At 39.5% G+C, this 27,613-nt stretch overlaps 2 protein-coding genes across 4 annotated transcripts in view; one reads left to right on the forward strand and one right to left on the reverse strand.

Annotated features, from left to right (window-relative positions):
• LOC109039410 (uncharacterized) overlaps positions 1 to 17,507 on the reverse strand; it is a 94,799-nt gene extending 77,292 nt beyond the window's left edge. For 2 of the 3 annotated variants that reach the window (XM_072297286.1, XM_072297287.1), the window contains exon 1: positions 17,268 to 17,506. In XM_072297286.1, the coding sequence (XP_072153387.1) occupies positions 17,268 to 17,382 (115 nt within the window). In that variant the 5' untranslated portion in view covers positions 17,383 to 17,506. Of the gene's footprint in view, positions 1 to 17,267 lie in introns of all 3 variants that reach the window. The other variant, XM_072297288.1, reaches the window with a different exon arrangement.
• Positions 1 to 27,613, forward strand: part of LOC109038018 (tRNA (cytidine(32)/guanosine(34)-2'-O)-methyltransferase) — a 270,186-nt gene that overhangs the window by 209,869 nt on the left and 32,704 nt on the right. The window lies entirely within an intron of this gene.

Below are 27,613 nucleotides of genomic sequence, written 5' to 3' on the forward strand. Positions count from 1 at the left end.
CGTGGATTTTCCTCTTTTTCGACAGTTTTTTTAAACAATAATTTGAGGCAACTCTTTTTTTCGAGAGTTTTTTCTGTTCATATTTTCTTCTTATGCTTAATTTAAACATTTTGCCGGTACTGGTTCGCACAGTTATTCAAATATTTTTTTCTTGTTATTTTACTCTATATTATAGCTCAAGAGCTTGAGGAGGCAGCATATTTTCTGCGGCAGAAAGATTTTTAGGTATATTCCCCGACAGCTAAAATGTCAGTTCAAATTTGGATTAAAATTCACGATTTGGCTATGCATAGACGATGCATCGCTTGGCTAACATAGAGGCGTAACTCCACATTGAAATGAGCCCGAAAAAGCTTTGAAATGTATGGAAGACAGGGTTCATTGTAGAGTGTAATTACGCCCATATGTCAGGTAGGTGACGATGTGCATCCCTTCAACAAATGACAGTGGCCGGCTGCTCATGTGTCAGTTTGTGCATTTAATTCCGCATTCAACCGGCAAGTTTTGCCTTTTAATTCCAGGCGAACAGCCACCAGCCCTCGATTGCTGAACGAGAAACACGGCCGAAATCTGGTCAGACGCCACCCTGGAAATGGAAAACCCGTACGCGCGGTGGACCATTGAGTCAAATGGACAGCTTTATGCAATAAGGAACTAGGGTCAAATTTTCGATTTTTTTTTATGATGAATTCCGTATCAGGAGGGTATTTACTTACTATTGAGAAAAAGAAAATCCTCAAAAACAATTTTTATCCCGCTTCAGCGACCCCGCAAAAATTTGCCGCCGCAGGATCACGCGAAGTTCATTTTGCAATTGGGACCTATACTATGGTTCCCTATTGCGTAATGCGAAACTCGGATTTCCCATTTTGCAATTCGGAACTATAGACAGGACGGCATAATGCTTTCTCGGCATTCTCGGCTCCTGTTCGACCGATCTTGCTGATTTTTGGTATCCGGGGGTATTTTTCGACGGGAAATTCGAATTTCTGGTCAAATTTTGAAAATTCAAAAATCCAAGATGGCGGATGTGGCCTAAAATGCTATCTCGGCTCCTGTTTTACCGATCTTGCTGATTTTTGGTATCCGGGGGTATTTTTCGACGGGAAATTCGAATTTCTGGTCAAATTTTGAAAATTCAAAAATCCAAGATGGCGGATGTGGCCTAAAATGCTATCTCGGCTCCTGTTCGACCGATCTTGCTGATTTTTGGTATCCGGGGGTATTTTTTGACGGGAAATTCGAATTTCTGGTCAAATTTTGAAAATTCAAAAATCCAAGATGGCGGATGTGGCCTAAAATGCTATCTCGGCTCCTGTTCGACCGATCTTGCTGATTTTTGGTATCCGGGGGTATTTTTCGACGGGAAATTCGAATTTCTGGTCAAATTTTGAAAATTCAAAAATCCAAGATGGCGGATGTGGCCTAAAATGCTATCTTGGCTCCTGTTCGATGGATCTTGCTGATTTTTGGTAACCGGTGGTATTTTTCGACGGGAAACTCGAATTTCTGGTCAAATTTTGAAAATTCAAAAATCAAAGATGGCGGATGTGGCCTAAAATGCTATCTCGGCTCCTGTTCGATGGATCTTGCTGATTTTTGGTGACCGGGGGTATTTTTCGACGGGAAACTCGAATTTCTGGTCAAATTTTGAAAATTCAAAAATCCAAGATGGCAGATGTGGCCTAAAATGCTATCTCGGCTCTTGTTTGATCGATCTTGCTGATTTTTGGTACCAGGAGGTACCGTAATAGCACACCTAGTCTTAGAGATGTTTTTAAAACGTGTCAATGACACCAAGCCTCATTTCTGAAATGTTTCACATGATACTTTAAAAAACCCGAATGAAGTGTCAAACACGAAGCCACTCTGTGTTCAACACATTCCCATGTCACCACATTTTATGTGTCTGTGAAACATTTGCAGATTGTGTCACCGAAATGTTTCGAATTCATTTTTTACATATTTCAATGACACAATGGGCAAAGGTCTCCGTTGGCAGTGCATTTTTGACACATTTCTGACACATTTGTAAAACAATGAGCCTTTAACTCAGATTTTCCTCTGATTTCCTAAATGTTTATGACACATTTTCGGTATAATCACTACAGTCCATGTGGTGTTAAACACGAGCCCACTCTGTGTTGAATACATCCGCATGTCACTACTTCTTAACCGTAAAAAAATTTTCAGACATCTGTTTTAGCAAATGTCGTGGAGGCATTATAGCTATCAAATCAAGTGCCTGGGCGGCCTGATTACAGACTATGCCTAAGGAGAGTATGGAACTATGGGTTCACTCCATCAGTATTAAACTATCAGAGGGATTAGGACGTCCTCACTTTAGAAAAGTATACGCAAAGCATGATGTACGGTTTCAATATTTTAGATAATCCATAACTTATAAGCTCTTATGGAGATAAATGCGATGCATACCAAGAATTTAAAACTATTTTTAACTCTGCATAATTAAATAGCCAAAAAGTAAACCTTGAGACAAAAAAAAAAAATAAACCAAAATTTGGTAAAATTGGAAAATGAAACGTCAACGCTCTCTGGTGGGTTCAGTTTGATCTAGGAAAATTTTTAGAAAGGTCTGAGAAATGTTTTCAACTTGTGTTCACCAGGTTTTAATGACGATCAAGGCACTGTTTTGTTTAACTGATATATTCCTGACACATTTCTGAAATAAATTTCCTTACCCTTATGCGTTTAAATTAATTTTATAAATGGTTATGACGTACGATCGCCGCGGATCAATTAAATGAGAGTGATACGAGTATTTCAACTGGAGAGCAATGAGGGAAATTCGTACACGAAAACCTGAAGGCGTTTCAAATACCATTCCGTCACGTTTCATACATAGATTCAACATATAGCTGTACCTTATCAGATTAAAAATACGAAATATCTGCCAGTTGTTTCTGAAACATGTTTTTGAAGGATCTTGGAAACGTTGCTAAATTGTGTCAGAAATATGTCAGGTTTATTTCTCAGAAACTTCGAACTTCCAAGAATTTCTGCAGCAACGTTTAAAATATGTTTTAGAAATGTTTCCAAAATATTTAGTTGATCTCCTTTCCCAACATATCGTACACAAATCTAATATGAATCTGTGCCTGGGTCGTTAAAAAAAAATTGACACAATTACAAATTTTTTCCGATAGATGTCAATAAAGGTTCATTGATTTTCATATAAATTGTGGCAGACATGTTCCGTAAATATGTTTCAATCATAGGCTTAGCTGTGGCAATGGTTTTGAAATGTTTTTGAAACCTTTCTGATATAGTTTATTGAACGGACTGCAATATATTGACAACACATAGCTGACACAATTCTTACACATTTTTGGGTGGGTTATTTATGCCTTTTTGAAATAAGTTTGAAACGTTTCCAACTTATTTTTAAAAAAGTTTGAATGACCGCAATTAGAAACATTTTCGATTTGTTTTCAATACGTTTCAAAGACACGGCCAACTTGCCCATTTCATGTATTCGTTTTGAAAATTTGTTGGAAACATATGTCAATGACTGATCCGAGATTGACATAATTTGAAACATTTTAAAAACATTCCATTGTGTAACTGTGCTATTAGGGATTTTGGACGGGAAACTTGAATTTCTGGTCAAATTTTGAAAATTTGAAAATCCGAGATGGCGGATGTGGCCTAAAATGCTATCTCGGGCTGCTCGACCTATCGTGGTGAATCTTGGTTGTATAGGGGGTATTTTTGGCCGGGAAACTCAAATTCCTAGCCGAGTTTCGAAAAATTGAAATTTTTCAAATTTTGACAGTGAGCTTGTTCAGTGATTTTTGATTTTTGCGTTTTTTGAAGTATTTACTACGCATAAGCCACAAATAATTTCTCCGATATTTTTCGCATTTCAATCCACGAAAAACAAGTTTGAGGTTGCGTCTTCTGAGCTCCCCTTTAAACGTGTGTCCGAGGAATGAAAGATCCCCCAGGGGATACTTACTCAAGTAAGGTCATTTTCGGCCACATCCACCATCTTGGATTTTCGAATTTTCAAAATTCGATCAGAAATTCGAGTTTCCCATCCAAAAATACTACCTGGTACCAAGATTCACCGCGATAGATGGAGCACGAGCCGGGATAGCATTTTAGGCCACATCCGCCATCTTGGATTTTTGAATTTTCAAAATTTGACCAGAAATTCTAGTTTCCCGTCCAAAAATACCTCCGGATAACAAAAATCAGCAAGATCGATCGAACAGGAGCCGAGATAGCATTTTAGGCCACATCCGCCATCTTTGATTTTTGAATTTTCAAAATTTGACCAGAAATTCGAGTTTCCCGTCCAAAAATACCCCCTAACCCCGAAAATCAGCATGATCGATCGAACAGGAGCCGAGATAGCATTATAGGCCACATCCTTAATCTTGGATTTTCGAATTTTCAAAATTTCACGATTCACGAGTTTGTTGACCTATTCAAGGGTTTATCGATCAATTCACGGATTTTTCGAACGAATCACGGGGTTGTCAATCGATTCACGGATTTGCGGATCGATTCGCTGGTTTTTGATCGATTCACGGTCGTCAATCGAATCAGTGCCGATCAAATCACGTCAATCGGTTCATGTTCTAACTTTTCGATCGATTCATGTCGGTCATGTCGGAATCATAACACCGGTTTTTCAATAATTTGTCGATCGAGTCGGTTTCGATCGATTCATGCTTTCATTTTTTGATCGATTCATGTCAATCAAATCTATAAACCCTCCCGTCCAAATTGCATGTTAATATTTGCCACCATTCTCGAAATATTAGCAAGTCGGTAAGTATCCATATTTTTGGCACACCCTGTTTTTTGTAGAATATCTTTCCGCAGGGACAATGCACCTCCCCCCTTCCTCGTATGATGGAAGGAAGGGGTGTTTTCTCTGTTGGGGTTAACCCTCCAGTTTGTAATAGTGACACCAGGGTCGTCTCCCCTATGCAGTCAGTGCTAAAACAATCTATAGTTCCTAATTGCAAAATGAGCTTCCCCGGATTCTTCATTTTGCAATAAGGAACTATAGCCTTTTTTTGTAATTATTGGCAACAGTGTGATGTTTTTGACGAATCTGTCAACACAGGGTGTTAAAGGAACTCCATAGCTATAAAATGAACCATCAAACCGCAACATTGATCGTTTTGATGAAAAACGCCAATGGTTTTTGCAAAAGTTGCTCTCCTGAAAACCTACCGTTCTGCCTATAGTTCCGAATTGCAAAATGCTATCCAAATGATCTTTGTCGCGACCCTTCCTCCGTGGCCCGTGGCACCGATCCCGCATACATTCCTCTTTCACTTTTAACTTTTCCTTTCCGTGTTTCCGTCGATCTTGATGAAATGACGACCGCGAAGCAGTATGAAGTCCTGCCTCTCCTCTAGTTGACGACGCGCTCGTGGACCATCCTCGATTTTACAGTATGTTCAATCTTTGGGCTCAATTTGGCGACTTGGTTGGTCAAGTCAAGGGGCCTGCGACAGAGCGACGGATTTTGCATCGCATGATCGAGAGATCAGAAATTCAGTTATCTAAGTTTAAAGAAATATTTTACTGATAATCATTTGCGACAGATCTAGGTTATTATAAAGACAGTTTATTTCATTTTAATAATTTTGTCAACTTCTCAGGGAGTGAAGGGGGCGCGGTGCGTGACTCATTTTATTAAATTACATCACGGGGAAGTATAGTGACTCTCATTCACATGTTGTGTAAAATCTCATGGTATTACCCGTTGAATCGATGACGGATGATAAGTAATTTTCGGGAAGATGGTTTCATGGAGAAAAATGATTATTAGCGGTGTCTAAGGAGTATCTTACAAGCAATTTTTGTATTTTTCGTTTACGCAAAGTATGTTTCTTGAGAATTTGCCATAGTCTGTTATATGAATCGAAGATTTGTTTTGGCTGTCGATTAATATGCAGATATGTTTTGGCTATTGTTTGGCTGTTAATTTTTGCTTAAAAAATCACTGGCTGATTCCTCAAAAATATACTGCAGTATTTTGTATGTATATGACAAGTAGGCTAAATTGACAGGCAAGACTGCAACAAATTCTAAAAATTTTGAAAAGCCCGGCATCCGGCGGCGGGCAAAATGGGCCAAAGCCAAAACCCCTATGTGCCCAACTTGATTCGCGAAGAAAGCAGTTTTTCACTTTGATGCTTGCTGTAAGTGATGATCATTTAATGCCTAAGGACAGGGATACGTAAGTTTCGGCACAGGTTTTGTGGACCCTAGTGCGATAACAGAAGGCAAATTCACAGATTATTGAGAAGCCCAATTTATGGCTCTTAAGCTGGCCAACTGATGAGGTATAACAAAACTCAAATCGATATGGAATATGGATCCCTCGGCGTGACCTTTCCTTTGTATTCCAATGTATCAGCCAGAGCTGAATATTCACCCTCTCAGTCGTACACTGACACTCATATTAAAGGTTCTCTTGAATGAAAATGTTGTGGAATATTTGGACTGCATTTTGCAATTTGGAACTATAAATTCTGCCTCTTCTGGAATAACACTTATGTGCTTAAGGAAACTACTGGCACATACGTTATTTTTAAACCGGGCTAGAATTTATAGTTCCAAATTGCAAAATGTAGTCCATTTGACTTTGATATATATCCATGCAGAATAGTATGGGCCCAGTGCTAATCTACAATGCACTATTCTAGATTCCCGATACTAACAGATCGGGGCACTTTTTTAAGTTCTTCCTTTTCCATTTGAAAAAACCCAATGACGTTGCAGAACGAGGTGTTAAGGTCATTGAAGATTAAAAGTGAATTTCAAGTGAAGATGGTGGGTATTTTCAATGCAACTTGTTAAAGATTATGGAGACAAGTTCTCCCACTACTAAAGTCAAAGTTGCTCTTGGTTCTCGAAAAATAGGGATTTTCAAAAATCATGAAGATATTTTGTAGCTTCCGTGTGCGTCAATGTACGTGAGAAAATGTTGAAAAATTTCCTCTCTCTAGGTGATGTTTATCATTACTGAAAGTAGGCACCGAATGGCGGAAAATCATGAATGCTACCTAGCTTGTTGGGCTTACCTATTATGTTGTGAGCCCAATTGAGAGATTATACACTAGGCTCGTTAAAAATCTGAGAAATTTTTCGTTGCCATCACGTAAAAGTTCGTAAAGAAGTGCACTGGAACACAATTCTCTGTTTTCGTGGGAATTTTGAATCATCACTCAGAGTGAGCACCAAAAGAGAAAAAATTCCTTAATTTTGCGAATCAGGTTGAACGCATAGAATTTTCAGCCTACTTCATTGGTCGAGGCTTTGTCAACAATTTGAGAATTTTTTGGTCGCCTTCCCGTGAGATTAATCAAAAAAATTTTGCCCGAGCACGCAATTGTGTCTGTCTAATCAGCTTCGTAGGCACATAACAGACGATAGCAAATCGTAAAGAAAACATAATTTGCGGAATCGCAATGAACCAACATCTCCCCCCCCCCCCCCCCCAAAAAAAAAAACCCTGAGGCTCTCAAAAATGATGTTAAAACCATTCTTTTTCTGTGAGGTCATCCGGAAAAGGCACCAATTCAAGGGGTAAATCAGAAAATTTGAGTAAGTGGAAGATATTACCGTTCCTCGGGCGGAAGGGCGCAACTCAATTTCCTCGTGAGCTGCGGTTCACATATAAGTTCATGCTTTCTGGGGCTCATATAGAAACCGAGGTACACCCTAACGTCAAAAAAGCGACGCTATAAGCAACCCAAAAGTTGGTCAATACAACAGTGGTGAGACATTGTAAATGGAGGTCATGCCTCTAAAGGACTTATCAATTGTCACTAGCCCAATATCAAAAAACAGCAACGGCAACGGTCTAGCCAGAGATTTGGAATTGGATGAAGATGGAGTTTCCAATCGACATCCTCTCATCAGTCATTCGCCGCGGGGGCCCCTTTGGGACTTCCGCGGCAAATTGTTAGGAGGGGATCGCCTCCCCACCCCCATGGCCAATCCGCCCCTGGTCGTGATGGAAGAACAGCCATGTATTTTTAATTGTATATGATCAATATAAAAATTATAATGTCTCTTTACATCGACTGAAGTGATGTAGAAAATATTTTCTCCCTTCCAACTGAGACCCCCTCATCTAATGAGCTTTTTTGAATGTGAATGTGATGCATACGGAGAGGGGCGGGGGGCAGTTAACACCCCCCCCCCTCAAAAAACGAAGATCATAATGTAAACAGTAGTTATACTGAGTAAAAGAACAAAGATAGTAAAGACTGTTTGAATGGGCGGGCGCCCGATGAGCGCTGACAGCTGTGGTACGGCGCGCGGCAGTGCGCTCCGCCGCGCGCCGATGCGGTGAGATTGTATCGCCGTCCTCTATCCCCTCTCACAATTGTGATTGATACGTCATCCAATACATGAAAAGATGCAAAATTGCATCATCTACAAAGTTTATTTCAAGTACTTTTTAAATCCGGGCTATCGGAGAAAAATTAGAGAGCATTTTTTAAAAAAAAAAATAAATTCTAAATTTTAAAATTTCAGTTTTTTCGAAAAAACCCAATTTTAAGTGGTCTTAAGATTCAAAACTGAAGAATATTAAAAATCTTCAAAATTCGAGGAGTGTTTAAGGACAAACCACGATTTATTATCTCAATTAGGCGAGGAGATAGAGAGATTTAAAAAAAGGGGTAATTTTTGCACTTTAGGGATGCTGGGGGGGGGGGGGGTTAAGCAGAGGGGGTAAAAGTGAGGACTTTTAGGAAAACACTACTTTTGAAGTATATAATCGATGGTAAAAAATTCAGCTTTTCTCTAGTTTGTTCCACAAAAAACCCTTCAAACAAGAAACTTAGGACAAAAACCGCAAAAAGCCCCAATTTTGGTGTCTTTTTGTCAGTTTGCTGCTTGTCGCGAGTTTAATTTTGCCGTGAGCAGAAAGAATTTTACTCAGCTAGTAGAAAGTTTAATGAGTCTTAACCGTGGAAAAAACCAATTTTGTCGTCTGATCAACTCCTGGCAAGTCACTGGCCATAATCCGCCAGAAAGGCCTATTTTAAGCCATTTTCGCGAAATTTGGCAACATCTTGGTGACAATTTTTTAATGAAATGGTCAAATTCGGATTCAGCGCCAAAAATTATATAGGAAACCATGGAATTAATGCTACCCGGTGTTTTTGGAGGCTAAAATTTCTATCTGCCCGGACTCAAAAAGCGTCGTCGCTCCATAAAGCTGTTTACAAAAACGATGATATCTCGCGAACCAAAAGTTTCCCAGCGAGCTATAATATATCGATGGATGCGAAATCAAACAAACTATCGATTAAACAACTTTTCATTCAAATTTGAAGATAGCTTTTTTGGGTATTCGCGGATTTGTAAAATTAAGTAGTCGAATTTAAAAATCGAAAAATTGGCAACAATGCAGGTTAAAATTAATGCGACATCAAAAACATGGTCATTTCCTAAAATTGCGCAATTTTTAGAGAATTTTCGTTAAAACCGCAACTTCATAGCTCAATTTTAATTCCACTTACGGAATTTGCCCGTTTTCAACTTGGCAACGCTGTAGCGCGCGGGAAAAAATTCGGGTGAACTTGCCAATGCCGGAAAAAGGCGTGTCTTGTGATAGAGAACAACATATCCAACTTCGGGCAAAATCCAAGCGTAGGGTAAAATCGCCGATTTTGAATAACCCTCTTTGGAAATGATTTTCCCCGACTTTTCCGGGTTTTCCCTGACGTAAAATGGAGAAATTCCCTGACCTTTGAGAACGCCCGCCATGATCGCACAGCCAAATTTACACCTTGCTAGCTATCATCGCACTAATATAGCGTCTCATTTGAAACACGCTTAAGCTAAGGAGTCAGAAATTAATTGTAGAATATTTGGAAATACAAAAAGGGTTGTTATAGTCCAGTACCACATGTGCATCCGTGTGCAGTTTTGTGGGTAAAATTGTTGTGATATGTCATTCTCTTCTTTAGGATGTCTAGAATCAGAATTTCGATGGTGTCAAGTTCAAAAATTGAACCGACGCCCAGAATTCAAGATGGCGTCCAAGATGGCCGCCGCCATGGTGAAAGTTTTAAATTTTGCGGATAGCGTCGAGTCAGATGTCGATTCCTATGTAAAATGACACGAGGAATCCGAATATCACATTTAAAAACACCCCCGACCCAAAGGAGGGCTCCAAATCCAAGATGGCGGCCAAAAATACCACTCAGGGGTACTAGTTTGCCTATACGGGTCCAAGTGCGTAGTGAGGTATCAATTATTAGGTTTTCGGGGTCGTAGAGTCCGAAAATGAGGTCCATTTTTCGCTGCGGCCCTCCAGAGACCCTAAAATCAAATATGGCGCCCAAAATGGCCACCGGTTTTACGGCTGAAACACCAATTTAGCGCAGCTATGATAAGCAATACGTTCAAAATTTAGTTTTGTGAGGCAAAGAGTTCGAATAGGAGATCAAATGTTTATTCCTACAAAAAATTAAGCCTCCGAATCGAAAATGGCTACCGACATGGTTGCCAGTTAGAGGCGCAGGCCGGTAAATGACTATTGATATTAAGGGGATTTGCCAAAGGAGCTAGGGGTTTCGATAAGGGCCGTTTTTCGGCCCATACCCTGAAATTCTTCAATTTTACGATTTTTTTGCTTCTTGGGAGTCTAAATTTTACGGAATGTGTCATGCTTTTGTCATTTTCGGCCTATTTAGGGGTCTAATGCTGGCCTAAACATGAGTCTGAAGGCTAATTTTTGCGGAAAATTCGGGTTTCTTGGCATTCGACGCGCTGCGCCCGCTGTTTCATAACGATCAAATATCATCGGAGGAGCATATTTTCCTTCAAGTATGTTCATTGAGGGTGTAAGATATAGTCACTCTGGCCAACTTTCGTCGATGGTAACCCTTGCGCTCAGTGTTCGAAACTCACAGGCGCCAACGCGCCAAATGCGCCTAAAACATCGGTCATTGCTCCTAAAAAAGAAGGCTTTGCGCCAACGTGGCCCTTAAAAATTGCCCCTTTAAAATCTGAATTTTCATATTAGGTGATCATTCGAAATTTTCAGCATTACAATTAGTGAGAGCTTTTTCTATTCTTCACGATTTCATCCTTAGTGCTTTTGTCTTCACCAAGTCACAGCTACCTACTAGTTCTGTTACGAAAACATCTAAATTTGCGTCTAATTTTTCACTAAATATGCCGTAATATATAGGCAAAAAGTCAATCTGGCCCCTAAAAAATCTTAAATGGCGCCTAACATTCAGGCTTGATGCGCCCCATGGCTTCTAAAACTCAAAGGTGAGTTTGGAACACTGCTTGCGCTCATAGTGAAAACGAAATTTTTAGACTTTACTTGTTTTTCATCATTATTTAGATGGCGTCTGATTAGATCACAAATCTTAAAAATGTGTAATCTTATTAGGCGCAGTTCGAGGCTTTCATAGCGCAAATTTATCATAAAATGCAGAAAAATGACGCATTCGTACCTTTAACACAACATACTTTCGAATTGTTGCATTTAACAAATCTGAAATTTGTTTGAAATTTTAACTCTGTTTGGACGCATTTCGAGGCTACCGTAACACAGATCTTCATGAATTTCCGCAGAAAAACTTTTTTTTTACCTTAACACGAAATACTTTCGAATTGTTGCAATCAACAAATCTGGAAATTGTTTGAAATTTAAACTCTATTTAGACGCATTTTTTGACGAAAATTTTATAAAATACTAATCAAATGAACACTGTGGTTTCATTTAAGACTCTACATCAAAAGAGATAAATATCTTCGAAGGCCTCAAACTTTTTCTTTTCTCGTCTTTCCTCATCATCTTCTGTCTCCTCTTTCCTTCACTCTTTCCCCCTGTTTTTTGCTTTCGGCGGGGGGGGGGGGGGGGGGCTTGAGCCCCGTACCTGAAAGTGACATAGATTCCTGTGGGCATGTCCGGGTGGTATTACCAACGGCAGGTGGACGGTAGAGTCGTGGACTGCCCAGCGCATATTGCATCTGTCATCTAGTACCTCGCTCATTACAGATATGAGGCTGAACTAGTAAAACTAAGCGTTTGCTAGATGAATACGCGTCATTTCTCCAAAATTCTACAATGGTAGCTCCAAATGAGTTGTCTGATGGGAGGAACCTGATGAGGAGGCAACAGATGAGGAAGCGGTAAGGAGGCTAGGCAGGAGTGAACCGGGAAAACCAGAGTTTCCAATTATTTTTGGGAAGTAGAATTCTGATCGATCGCAGGCAATAAAAGTGACGGAGGGCAGGGCATGTCAGGGTGGGTAAAAAATCAGCATTGAGAACTCGTGATTCTGACACATGGCTTACTTTTTATTCGGATCCCAGATCACGGTCAATGTTTCAAAGTTGCATCTTCGTGCGTAAATATCACGTCAAAAATTCGTAAGATAATGGGTCGCCTGCAAGCCCAAGATCATAAAAAAAACTTTACCTGCAAAAAATATGATCTATTTGCATCCCTGAATACAGTAATTTGAGTCCTACGTATTTATTTAATGCGCATAATGCGAAATAATGGCTCAAATCTTGGGCCAACTCGGAATAATTTTCTCGATTTTTACCGATGATATGTGGCAATGCCGCGCCGCGATGGGAGTCTCTTTAGATAAATACATGTAATGAACAAAATAATAATAGATAAATGCATGTGCATATTCACTAGTCATGTGATCGTTACGTATGAAAAATCAAGGGTTTTGAACTTTGCTGAATGAGCTCGACGAAGAACAGCCTCCAAATACTGAAATAATCACAAATAGTTTTCTGTGATTTTAGGCAACAAAATATGGCAACACCGGCTTTTTCTTTGGAGGAGGGGGGGGGGGGCTTTTAATTCTATAAAGTTTTTTGGAGGGCTACGTACAATTTCCGCCAAGGAATCTATTTCTGGTTTAAGATGAGTAGCCCTTTTTTATGCCATTTTAATAATAATGATGAAAAACAAGAAAATTCTAAAAAGTTCGTTTGAACACTGAGCGCAAGGGTTGCCATCGACGAAAGTTGGCCAGAGTGACTATATCTTACACCCTCAATGAACATACTTGAAGGAAAATTTGCTCCTCCGATGATATTTGATCGTTATGAAACAGCGGGCGCAGCGCGTCGAATGCCAAGAAACCCGAATTTTCCGCAAAAATTAGCCTTCAGACTCATGTTTAGGCCAGCATTAGACCCCTAAATAGGCCGAAAATGACAAAAGCATGACACATTCCGTAAAATTTAGACTCCCAAGAAGCAAAAAAATCGTAAAATTGAAGAATTTCAGGGTATGGGCCGAAAAACGGCCCTTATCGAAACCCCTAGCTCCTTTGGCAAATCCCCTTAATATCAATAGTCATTTACCGGCCTGCGCCTCTAACTGGCAACCATGTCGGTAGCCATTTTCGATTCGGAGGCTTAATTTTTTGTAGGAATAAACATTTGATCTCCTATTCGAACTCTTTGCCTCACAAAACTAAATTTTGAACGTATTGCTTATCATAGCTGCGCTAAATTGGTGTTTCAGCCGTAAAACCGGTGGCCATTTTGGGCGCCATATTTGATTTTAGGGTCTCTGGAGGGCCGCAGCGAAAAATGGACCTCATTTTCGGACTCTACGACCCCGAAAACCTAATAATTGATACCTCACTATGCACTTGGACCCGTATAGGCAAACTAGTACCCCTGAGTGGTATTTTTGGCCGCCATCTTGGATTTGGAGCCCTCCTTTGGGTCGGGGGTGTTTTTAAATGTGATATTCGGATTCCTCGTGTCATTTTACATAGGAATCGACATCTGACTCGACGCTATCCGCAAAATTTAAAACTTTCACCATGGCGGCGGCCATCTTGGACGCCATCTTGAATTCTGGGCGTCGGTTCAATTTTTGAACTTGACACCATCGAAATTCTGATTCTAGACATCCTAAAGAAGAGAATGACATATCACAACAATTTTACCCACGAAGCTGCACACGGGACCTCTTATTTGTACATGTGGTACTGGACTATTAACTTTTTCTTTTAATTTTGATGCTTTTGACTTTCTTGAGCAACCCAATAATTGTTTTAGAAATGAAAACTTTTGAACGATTGTTCTTTTGAAGAAACACTCAAAACAAAGGGTCTTCCCTGGTGTTCGTTCCTCTATTTATCTCTACCTTCCCAGGATTTTTCAAACACCTATTTTTAAAGTGAGCTTCGAATGGTTTATTTTTTCAAGAACTTTGATGCTTTGCGTTTGCAATAATCCTAAACACTCGTATTAGGTACTTTAAAGAAGAAAATTAAACGGTTAGTGGTTAGTCATCGGTAGTAGTTGAAATTTCAAAAATACACACAAAAACTGGGCATTCCAATTTGCGTTGCTTGTTGCGTTGGCGACCAAATACGGCTGCATAATTTAACTCATGAATGCATCGCGAGATATGCCACTTCATCGGAGTTTATATTGCGTTCAAAACCGAAAAAAGAAAGACTTTCAGCAACTCGTGAAAATTGTCAATTTTTCCCTGACTTTAAGCTGTTTTTGGTCAAATTCCCTGACTTTTCCAGGTTTTCCAGAGCACTTTTTTTCCCCTGACTATTCCAGGTTTTCCCTGAATTCCCTGACCGTGGCAACCCTGTTAAAAGTAAGGACCCTTCTCTTCTTGTTTCCTTGATTTCCTACTTTGGACCCTTGCAAATTTTCCCTGTTTCAACATGTTTACATCCTACACAGGCACATAAATTAGGTGTGTAATTACACATTTTCTACATGCCTGCAATGAAGCTCTTGCATGCCTCAGAAATTTGCAAGCTGTGTAATTCTTGTTTGGTAAAACTTTGCAAGAAACACAACGGTGCCACTGGTTTTCTCTGAAAAAAACTCCCGAGCTTAGGAAAGCTTTCAAAGTACTCAAACATGAGGTCATAGTGAAGGAGACCGCCTACCGTATCCTAAGAGTCCACCTTCACAAGCAGTCAAACCCTCCATCCTCAGATAGGGAGCGAACACACATCACAGTTGCCATGCTTGCGACCTAGACCTTGGAATCTCCACAACAAGTGGTGACACCCCTAATGTACTGACTCCCTATCTGTATGCAGATTAACTGGATAAGGAAGTAGAGTTCTTCAGCTTGGAAGTTTGTTTTGGAGAAAATTGGAGGCAGCATTAAGTATCTGCGACAAAAGATGAGGTACTTATATCGTAAATCCCTGAGACATACCTACAAGACCTCGGTTGAAAAACCCATTTCCCACCAATAGCCACATGCACATACAATTCAAACCTTGACCTAAAGCCTTCCAGTCAGCCCTCCGATATGGTATAACTTTGAATGGCACGGCAGGAAACTTAACAGTCAAACCATCAGAAGTTCATCAAAGAAGTGCCCTGAAAATTATCTTCAGATTACCTACCTAGGAGATACCTTTCAGATGAGGTCTGCAGGTTGTTGGATATCTTACACTGTTGATAGCAATTTACAGTATTGAAGTCCTCAAATGTTTATCATCCGTTATGAGCTACATAAAAAAATTTCAACATAAGGTAGTCAGCAAACTTGGGGATGGATACCATGTGGCGATTTCTTTCCGCAGGTTTCATCTAACTCTCAAAAACATAAGTTTAAATTTATTCCTAAATTACATTGAGGTGCCCTTTGATATATGAGAGCACTTGCGGGAGTCAAGAGTTCTTGACAGAGCGCGCGCTTATCGTTGGGTGACAGAACTTTGATATAATTGAATAATAAAAAGCTCCGCTATATACTATTCTATTTTAATACTTTGCTTGTCTGTCCAATGATAATAGTGGCCGACTTCCTCTTTTCTTTCTTCTGGATGGTTCACCTCTCTTTCTCCCTTTGTTCCACCCCCTTGATATAGAGATATGTTATTGAAAATGGTTTAATTAGTTGTATAAATTGAGGGTATTAACTCATGTAACGTATGTGATGGTTATTTCAAGGTTAAGAAAATAATTGTTTTTTATATTTGTTTTTCTGTATTGTCACGGATGATATTGCCATTCTTTACTTTGTCCTACTTTCAAGGTGATTTGATGGATGCCATAGTTATTTTGCTTCAGAAGGACGTGCGATACCTATATCGCGTCGGTTAGGTCCGTGTTCTCAGCTACTTTTCATTCTTCTCAAATTTTGGGATCGCATTTCTGTTGCCACGAGACTAGAGAATCCACGTACCAAATCTGAAAAACAAATTCAACGAATTAAGTAAAGGCAAGGTTTAATTGGAGGTAAAATATCGCATTTGATACTGATATCAAAACTACACTCGAATGGAACAGTTTTCCTCCAAAAAAACCCCTGCCTTTATTACGCTGAATTCGTCTGTCAAATTTTGTGTGTGAATCCTTTTGTCTCATGACATCAGAAATGGGATCTCTAAGTTCAAGAAAAATGACAAGGCACTGAAAACATGGAGCCAATCAATGCGAAATATTGCATATCGTTCTGACACAAAATATGGTGTCCATCGAATCACCTTAATGCACTGAATGTTTTCAACTCTTTTTGTTACTGGCCTGCCCACTGTGCTTTTGAGTGGTGGTAGTTCTTAGTGTTAAGCTTCTTCTTGGGTATTATCTTCATCTTTTTGAATGAATAAAATTCTAAATTCTAAAAAGCTCTGGCACAAAAGGTACTGAATCATTAATGCATCTTGGCAGTCTAGGTGTGACACCTTATTGAAGGCAAATAGTCTTGTAACCTGAGAATCTTCTTCTTCTTTTGTTGGTTTATTGCCTTATATTGCTCATGTGGAATCTACAGCCATCTATAGACAGAATTTTATACTAGATATTATAAGAAATGTAGGGGTAAGGAAAATTTTAATAGATAAGGTAATTTGTTTATTCAAGCTGTCACCATTTTCATGCCTAGAGACCCTTCTAGGCCACTTCCTATACCGGGATATACTGGGTCATATTCAAACTGAACAAACGGTAGAGGTAGGTTTAGGAATTATATTCTCTTTTTTTCTTGGATTTTAAAATTTTGGAAGATAACCTGAAACTCAGTTAAACGAACGACGAAATGGAAGCATTTGATTTTTGTTATAGGTAATATCCATGAAAACAAAAACTGAGATCTGTAAATACAAAAACTGAGGGAAAGATGCAACACCGTCAATTTCGGCATTACAGACTACAATTGTTTTCTCGTGCAATAAGACATCTTGAGGGTTTAAGTAAAACACAAGGACAGACAGATGGCAGTTTGAATATCTGAAAAATGATGATTGCAGAGGAAGTCATGCACTTACCATAAATTTGCTTCATTTTGACTCCTGAAAGCACATCCAAATCTTTGGACGTAATGAACTTCTTCTCTTGTCGGAAATGAAAAATATTTTCAGGGGACCTCAATCTTTTCGTCATAATGTCAGTTTGTAGAGCACAGCAATTTGTCCCACTGTTCACTTATTAACAGAAAACATATGACATAATACAAATACAAAACAATACCGGGTTTTAATTGGTTTTACCGGGCTGAATCCATAGAGTACAATAGAGTCGCAATGTGCTGGGCCAAGGCGGATAAAGAATGGTGGTCGCATTTCGATTTTGGCTGCCATCTTGAAGCGATGTGACGTCAGGAGGGTACTGGTTTTGCCGTGCAATCCAAGGTTGAGCCGACCCCCCCGGCCTCGGCCGGCCCATGTACCCGATGTGCCCGATACAGTGTGACGTCCAGAGGGTACGAAATGCGACCACCATTCTTAATCCGCCTTGGTGCTGGGCAGCTGGAGCGCCGATGAAGTCAATCCAAGGTACACTCTACTACAGGTATGGACTGTATGGACAAATGGAATTTTAGGAAGTCGTCAAAACGCGTAGATTTGACAGCATCGAGAGTACGACTGCGAAGACCTGCGCGGCAAATGGACGGTACGACTTCATCGACTTCATACGTCACTCGATCGCCGATTTTCTCAGCGCTGCCACTTCGGCACCCCGTTTGTCCCTAGTTTGTCCATACCTGTAGTAGAGTTTACCTTGAAGTCAATCCATGAACTCGCCTTTCCTAGAGTCCCTTTATACTGAGAGTCAAGACAATTTGAATCCATTTCTGATTGGTTCCCGTATTTTAGGCCTCCACAGTGTCACAAACGGGAATAAAGATTACATTTTTACCAATTGCAAAGATTATAGTCTGGAATGGACCAGGGAATTACGGGTTCGGCAAGGAACAAACGGAATGAGAGATGAGAGGAGGAACGGAGAAAGGCATTTGAGAATGGGCCGATCAAAGATTACGAAAAACGTTCAATTTCTGTAAACTTTATTCCCGTTTGTGACATCCATGAGCCGAATTGTCTTGACTCTCAGTATAAAGGGACTCTAGCCTTTCCGAGCTAGAGTCCCTTTATACCCAGAGTTAAGACAACTCACTTTTGGTTCGGCTGAAAGTGGCCTAAAAAAAAATCCAATTCTGATTGGTTCTCGCTTATGGAGGCCGAAACGAGTGCACCAAGATGGCGGTACCTCGAATGTGAACAAGAATAATGAAAATATCACCTAATTGTGGTTGATCAAGAGTAAATTGTTATTTCCATCGGTCCAAGATGAAAATAGATTAAGAAATTATTCACAAACCAATCTCATTTTCTTTTTAATTGATCAATTTGTTGATGTTGTTGTTTCTGTGTGACAGACATCGCAGGATTCCTGATCCTTATCCCCCAATATCGTTCGTTTGGGTGCACTCGTTTTAGTAGGGTGGATAAGCATAACAATCGTGCATTTCTGGAAGAAAGCATGAAACTTTCAGGATATCATCTTTACCTATAGAAGGTTCAATTTCGCAAGTGAGCCCAAAATTCTGAGGCCACGGGGGCCGGGGGGGCAGGGGGCCCTGATTTCGCTATGTTTTGCCGAATTTTCGCGTTGGATCATCGTGAGAACGCCGTTAACAATGTAAAATGTAATCAAAACTTGTGTAAACGTGATTAGTAGGTTCTCTCAAACATTATCCTAAAATGCTATCACTGTCCGATCCCGGAGCACCCCTCAAAATGCCTAAAATTCAAAATGGCGCCCATAATAAGGCCTCCGGAATATCGGTATTTTCACTTGTGCATATCCTGTCATGTGGGGTATCATTTTCCATGTAATTTTGGTCGCAGATTTCATGTTTGAAGTCAAAACAACCCCCCGGTCAAAATTGGTGCCCCCAATCCAAGATGGCGTCCAGATTTGAAAGGCAGGAGGGTGCATTTTTTAAACTTTTACGCGATAAGGCAAGTGATATGTCATTTCCTATGTAATTTTGGTCGTAGATTTCATTACTGAAGTCAAAAGAGTCCTCCGGTCAAAATTGGTGCCTCAAATCCAAGATGGTGGCCAAATTTTAAAGGCAGGAGGGTGCATTTTTTCAAATTTTTACGTAATAAGGCAAGTGATATGTCATTTCCTATGTAATATTGGTCGTACATTTCATTATTGAAGTCAAAAAAGCCCCCCAGTCAAAATTGGTGCCTGAAGTCTAAGATGTCGGCCAAATTTGAAAGGCAGGAGTGTGAATTTTTATGAGAAAAAAAATCACGTGAGATGACAAGTGAGGTATCAATTTATACGCATTTTTAGTCAACAAAACGAAACTAAATGAAATGTAAAAAAAATCTTTTACACAAAAATGATACGAGATAATTAAGAGGGTGATCAGTTCGGCCGTCCACGGTAGGAATAGTGTTAACAGGAGCATCTGTAATGAGCTATTTTATTCATTTTTAAGCCCATATAATTTCTCAATAAAGATAAGGACATTTCATGCGACGCACCCTCCAGTATTAGGGTATAATACCTCCAGGGTATGCCCTCTTGCCGTACCCTCTCCAGTCAGTATAGGAGAAAATCCTAATCAACACATGCTGATTCACATTCCCAGTCAGGCTCTTCAGGATCTTCCTCCTACGGTTCTGTAATTTTTTACAGTTGGAGTCTTCAGAACTTCTGCATGAGTCTAAAAACGAAAAGATTATTTGGACTGCATTTTGCAATTTGGACCTATAAATTCTGGCTCATCTGAAAAAACATGTATATGCATAGGGAAGCTAATGGTACATACGTTGTTTTGAAATCGGGCTTGAATTTATAGTTCCAAATTGCAAAATGTAATCCATTTTCTTGGTGGTACAGCATGGTGTCACTCCCTTTCTTACAATTACACCGAATAATTTTAAGCGAGGATTCCGGGAGCTGGAGGCAAGTCACTTAAAATAGGATGAAGCTCCTTGTTTTTATTGATCCATTCCCAAAGACAAGCACCCAGATCACTTCATCCCATCCACAGTTGAGTATAAAAGTAGCTCCTAAATTAATGTTACCTACTTCATTGCTGATGATATCGAGGGTAATTTCTCTAATTGAATTAAGACATTGAAATCTGGAAATTTTTCCTTCGATATATGATGAGGGAGGTCATCGAGAGTCACATTTTTGGCTACCATTGAGGAGTAATATTTCGACAGTGAAACAGCAAAAGTGCGTATCTTGGTTGCAGGATTTCAAAATATTAGCTCCTATTTTATTTTTTGAAAGGGGAACAAACCAACATCATGGCTTGAAATTTTTACAGAATATTCCTCACATAGAGAGTGAAAACAAGCAAAGTTTTCAAGAAATGACTCCAGTATTTTTTAATGAAGGAACGGAAGTATGACAAGAAGTCTGCAACACCGCAAAGCGAAATAGTATTTAAGCAGTTTCACCATCGATTCACTCTTTTCCAGCTCTTTACATCCGTTCATGGTTTTGATTAGGTTCTAAGAACCTTTCTTTAGATTCTTGCAGGTAAGGATCAGATAAAAGCGTACAGAATAAAGTTGCTGTTCCTATTTTATGGATGTAAGGGGTTGAATCGCAACCAGTAAACGCATGCAAGAACAGCGATCATCTCGGATTTTGCGCGTTTAACATCACTTTGAAAACGCAAAGAAACATTGGTGTCTGCTCATCAATTTGATGGAACATAGGTTTGTGCAATGGATTCGTAAGTATGCCTATGCTTCGATCGCACTCGATGGAGTAGAGACCCACCAACTGAAACCGACTGAAAGTTTTCTAAATTATTTTCGGTACTTATTAATTGTTCATCCTCTGAGTCTAGGGCATATGAAATTGAGTTCAGAGTTTTTGTGCAGTAATCAGCAAGACACCTCACTATTAGTGGCTCATCATTTTTCACTTGTCAGCCATGATGGCAATCATCTTGATTATTTCGTTTCATTTTTGTGTAAAAGATTTTTTTTACATTTCATTTAGTTTCGTTTTGTTGACTAAAAATGCGTATAAATTGATACCTCACTTGTCATCTCACGTGATTTTTTTTCTCATAAAAATTCACACTCCTGCCTTTCAAATTTGGCCGACATCTTAGACTTCAGGCACCAATTTTGACTGGGGGGCTTTTTTGACTTCAATAATGAAATGTACGACCAATATTACATAGGAAATGACATATCACTTGCCTTATTACGTAAAAATTTGAAAAAATGCACCCTCCTGCCTTTAAAATTTGGCCACCATCTTGGATTTGAGGCACCAATTTTGACCGGAGGACTCTTTTGACTTCAGTAATGAAATCTACGACCAAAATTACATAGGAAATGACATATCACTTGCCTTATCGCGTAAAAGTTTAAAAAATGCACCCTCCTGCCTTTCAAATCTGGACGCCATCTTGGATTGGGGGCACCAATTTTGACCGGGGGGTTGTTTTGACTTCAAACATGAAATCTGCGACCAAAATTACATGGAAAATGATACCCCACATGACAGGATATGCACAAGTGAAAATACCGATATTCCGGAGGCCTTATTATGGGCGCCATTTTGAATTTTAGGCATTTTGAGGGGTGCTCCGGGATCGGACAGTGATAGCATTTTAGGATAATGTTTGAGAGAACCTACTAATCACGTTTACACAAGTTTTGATTACATTTTACATTGTTAACGGCGTTCTCACGATGATCCAACGCGAAAATTCGGCAAAACATAGCGAAATCAGGGCCCCCTGCCCCCCCGGCCCCCGTGGCCTCAGAATTTTGGGCTCACTTGCGAAATTGAACCTTCTATAGGTAAAGATGATATCCTGAAAGTTTCATGCTTTCTTCCAGAAATGCACGATTCTGGGAACTTTTCCCCCTTATCCGCCCTACTATTTCGGCCTCCATGACCAGCCAAGGCCGGCTGTCAGTCAGCTGATAATCGAGTTGTCGTAACTCTGGGTTAGAGTACCTGTATAGCGAGAGTATGGACAGATCGCTTCATGGAGGGCTTAGGGCCCAAAAGTGCAGCCACCCTTCTAACCAACTTCTAACGCACAAAATTTCACTGCCAGTCTGCAGATTCCAATTCTAACCATGATGGCAAAGAATGTACAGAAATGAGCGTTCTTCCGCGAAATTGAGTAAATTTATGCAAAAACTGAGTCAAACACGTGCTTAATAAACGACGGTTCGTAACAATAGTATTCGTAAATCGTTCTGGATAATTGAAATTCATAGGTTGGCTGCATTTCTGGGCCCTAACTTTATTCGCAGAAGCATCGGTGAAGGCCTGATGGATTTTCGGAGTTTCACATCTGTCCATACTCTCGCTATACAGGTACTCTACTCTGGGTATAAAGGGACTCTATTCTGAGCCGCTTGTGCTCCGAAAAGTGTGAACCTAGTGTGAACCCAACTACAGATAAGTATACTCTAAACTCAACGGCACTTATTATCACAATTATCACGGTAGCTTATGGAGAAATCAAGAACTGCTTGTGTTTTTTCGAAATTTTTCAATTCAATCAGCATTAATTTTTGCAAATTTTGCTATACATCTTAGTCAAAACCATAGTGAATCCATTAATGTATCACACCGTGGACCGGGGTGAATAGGAACTGTGGAACTAGAGTACCTGTATAGCGAGAGTATGGACAGATCGCTTCATGGAGGGCTTAGGGCCCAAAAGTGCAGCCACCCTTCTAACCAACTTCTAACGCACAAAATTTCACTGCCAGTCTGTAGATTCCAATTCTAACGAAGATGGCTAAGAAAGTACATAAATGAGCGTTCTTCCACAAAAATGAGGAAATTTATGCAAAAACTAAGTCAAATACGTGCTTTATAAACGATGGTTCGTAACAGTTGTATTAATAAATCGCTCTGGATAATTGAAATTCATAGGTTGGCTGCATTTCTGGGCCCTAACTTTATTCGCGGAGGCATCGGTGAAGGCCTGATGGATTTTCGGAGTTTCACATCTGTCTATACTCTCGCTATACAGGTACTCTAATAGGAACGATTTTTTTTTTTTTTTTTTTTTTTTTTTTTCTTCTTTTGAGCTTCAAATAGCCCTCATGGGCTAATTCCATTCAGTTCAGGCTACCAACCCTACTTGCCCTACCCTATTTCCTTTTAATTCCTTTTTAATAACCTAACCTATAATCCAAATTCAACAACACCTTGGGCAACAGTTCACCATCACCCCAATTAGTTTCTTGAAACCTCATCATTTCCCTAACTACCATTTTCTTAAAACCATTAATATCCAACTGTTCCCAATTATGGCAACCAAACAACACGTAATCCCTCATTCCTTTAAAGAATAACATCCTATCTACCAGGTTATCCTCACTATACTTGACCTCAACCTTTCTCCCTACCCTCCTATCCATTATTTCCATAATATCCTTATCTACCAAATTTATCATCCCTTTCCTCATCTTATAAAGTATTACAAAGGTCCTAACTTTAATCAGCAGTTCTACACACAACCATCCTAGACTTTTCAACATTTTTAAGATATTTAAATCCCTATCACATCCTAATATATATCTCATGGCTGAATTTTGCCCTTTTTGCAGTGCCCTAATCTCCTTTCCATTTGCTTCTCCTAGCAAAGACATAGGGGAGACCGGGGCTATGTTGACCAGATTTTTTGAAAACTTGTGTCTGAAGAAACAGAAGAATAGAATGCCATTTCTTTGATGCTCTAATCCTTGAGCATACAGTGTAAAATTAAAATCAACTGAAAACATTGTACAAAATACTTTAATTTCGTGAGTTTCATGCGTTTTTATAAGAAAATCCATTTTGGTCAACATAGCCCCTGCTTGGGGCTATATTGGCCACCCCCGGGGCTAAGTGAGCCACCTGTAAGGAAGCTATGTTAACCTTGTTCAGTTGATTGTAATTACACTTAAAAAGCTTAGTATTATGCCCTTACACTTATCTTTCGTAATGTTTGTAAAACTCAATACCTTTGGAGCTGAAAATTTAAAAATAAAAAAAAAAAAATTTTAAAGAACAGTATCAAATTTAATAAGTGAGTTGGCGTGAAAAGCAACTTCAAAAATAATAAGAAGATCTACTTCTCCACTAAATAGGACCGTTTTAAACTCAAAGAGAATGGATTTGAAACCTTACGCAAAAAAAAGTATAAAATGTATGTCTTCTTAGTAGGTCAACATAGCCCCAGAAAAATGGTCCACATAGCCCCGATCGAGGTTACCTCAAATCAAAGTCATCCAACTAAGAAACAAGGAGTCAAAAGCCATAAATCCATACACTAAAATCAAAGGAAAGGGGTCTACTTCAAATAGAAACAAAGATTAATAAGATACAAAATAAATACTCGCCACAGCAAACAAAATTCAAAATTAAAAAAATCGCGTTTTCGGGCTATTTTCGAAGGTAAACAAGAATGTTACAGCACAGAGCATAACAGAGGGGGACACCATCGATGTTGATATTTTAAATTGTTAGTCTACATCGCTGCCAACCTTTTTGCTCATCAAAACATCAAATTTACATTTTCCTCTACAAAATTCTCACGATGGTTATCATAGCCCCGTGGCCAACATAACCCCGGTCTCCCCTACAATAATTTAACTTTGAACCAACCAGTGAGTTATATATTAGCTTTCTACTGTATTTCCCTATAAAGTCCTTAATTCTCCATAACAAACTTATTTTACTCCTAAACTCCCTCGTTATCCTATCAATATGTTTTTTTAATTTCAAATCTTCCGTCAGCAATATTCCAAGATATTTAAATTCTCTAACCCTTTCTATCACTTTACCATCCATTATCACCTGCCCTTGCCACTTTTTCTTATGGGCTTCAAAAACCATGTATTTAGTTTTGGATGCATTCAGAACTAACCAGTTTGCTTTCAACCACTCTTCTAATCTACCAAGATCCCTATTTATTTTATTTATTCCTTCCCTCTCATCACCTTTACTGTTAAATACTAGAGTATCGTCTGCAAGTAGGCTCAGTTCCGATTCCTTAACTACATCCTTTATATCGTTAATATATAACAAGAAGAGTAACGGTCCTAACCGACTCCCTTGAGGTACTCCTAATTCGACACACAACTCCTCTGAGAGCTCTTGTCCCCACTTGACCTGTTGCCTTCTATCACTTCTATCATTCATCACATCATTCTATCATATTGAAAAATTTTCGTTTTCGGCCCACTGTGCGGCGCGTATCTGCGCTGATTTTGTTGGCGCCAATATGTTCGGGTGGCATTACTGATTGTGATAGGTGATGTCCAACGTTTTTTTTCATAGAGTACAATAGAGTCGCAATGTACTGGAGCGCCGATGAAGTCAATCCATGAACGGGCCTTTCCGAGCCGCATGTGCTCCGAAAAGTGTGAACCAAGTGTGAACCCAACGGCACTTATCACGGTGGCTTATGGAGAAATCAAGAACTGCTTGTGTTTTTTCGACATTTTTTTATTCAATCAGTATTGATTTTTGCAAATTTTCTTGTTAACAGGTAGTGAAGGCCATAGTGAATCCATTAATGTATCATACTCCTGAATAATATTCAAAAAGAAACGTAAATTAAGACTTAAACCAAGTTTGAACCGACCGGCATTTCTTATCACGACGGCGTACAGGAAAAGCAACGACTGCTTGTGTTTTTTCGACATTTTTTAATTCAATCGATATTAATTTGTGCAATTTTGCCATAATTAGATAGTCAAAGCCATAATGAATCCATTGATGTATGTTACTCCTGGATAATATTCATATAGGAAATTAATTTCTGACTTAGGTATACCAAGTGTGAACCAACCGGCATTTTATAACACGGTGGCTTATGGAGAAATCAACGACTGCTTGTGTTTTTTCGACTTTTTTCAATTCCATCGATATTAATTTGTGCACATTTTGCTTGAAATAGATATTCAAAGCCATAATGAATCAATTAATGTATGTTACTCCTGGATAATATTCATATCCCACAGAAAAACTCTTGGGAGGGTGCCATTCGGACGGCAATAAACTAGAGAACTTGACCGTCTCGATTTTACAGACAAACATACAGGGTGATCCAAAAGTCCCTTCCACCCCCTCTAAATTTTTACCTAATTAAGGTAAAGATTTGAAACTTGGGGGATATTCCTAGGTCAAAGGGAGCTACTTTTTGGCCCCCCTAAAATTTTCAGGGGGCCCCCCTTGGGGGGGCAACGGCCCCCAACTTTTAATTTTCAAATGGGAAGACCCCCTTTGTGATAGCTCGTTCGAAAGAGCATAAAAAAAGAAAACTTTTCGCGCAAACCCGAGGTCAATATCTCAAACCGTTTCAAAATGGCGGCCGGTTAAAGTTCAAAATGGCCGAAAATTCACACCGGTTATTTATCGATGGATTTGCGCGAAAATCGGTATGTTGGGGTATTTTGACAGGAGAAAAACGAATTTGACGTTAGCTTTTCAAAAAAACCAAAATTTCCAAAGTGGCCGCCGGTTAAGGTTTAAATTGGCCGAAAATTGTCACCTCGGTTTTTTCCTGATGGATTTGCCTAAAACTTGGAATTTGAGAGTATTTTGGCATAAGATAAACAAATCTGAACTTAGATTTCTAAAAAAATCAATTTTTGGTCATTTTGAACTTTAACTGGCGGCCATTTTGGAAATTTTGGTTTTTTTGAAAAGCTAACGTCAAATTCGTTTTTCTCGTGTCAAAATACCCCAATATACCGATTTTCGCGCAAATCCATCGATAAATAACCGGTGTGAATTTTCGGCCATTTTGAACTTTAACCGGCCGCCATTTTGAAACGGTTTGAGATATTGACCTCAGGTTTGCGCGAAAAGTTTTCTTTTTTTATGCTCTTTCGAACGAGCTATCACAAAGGGGGTCTTCCCATTTGAAAATTGAAAGTTGGAGGCCGTTGCCCCCCCAAAGGGGGGCCCCCTGAAAATTTTAAGGGGGCCAAAAAGTAGCTCCCTTTGACCTAGGAATATCCCCCAAGTTTCAAATCTTTACCTCAATTAGGTAAAAAGTTAGAGGGGGTGGAAGGGACTTTTGAATCACCCTGTATAGAGTCCCTTCATACCCAGAGTTAAGACAACTCGATTATCAGCTGACTGGCAGCCGGCCTTGTCTGGCCATGGAGGCCGAAACGAGTGCACCCAAACGAACGATATTGAGGGATAAGGATCAGGAATTTTGGATCACCCTGTATATGATACTAGGGGGCTACGCCCCCTGGCCGCTACGCGGCCCTATTTTTACCCTTCTATCAGTGTTAGTTTTATTTTTCCCCTAAAAAAATACGATATGAGGTATACTTTAATTTTAAACTTTACTTAAAATTAC

This window comes from Bemisia tabaci, chromosome 2 (assembly GCF_918797505.1).
Source record: "Bemisia tabaci chromosome 2, PGI_BMITA_v3".
NCBI lineage: Eukaryota > Metazoa > Arthropoda > Insecta > Hemiptera > Aleyrodidae > Bemisia > Bemisia tabaci.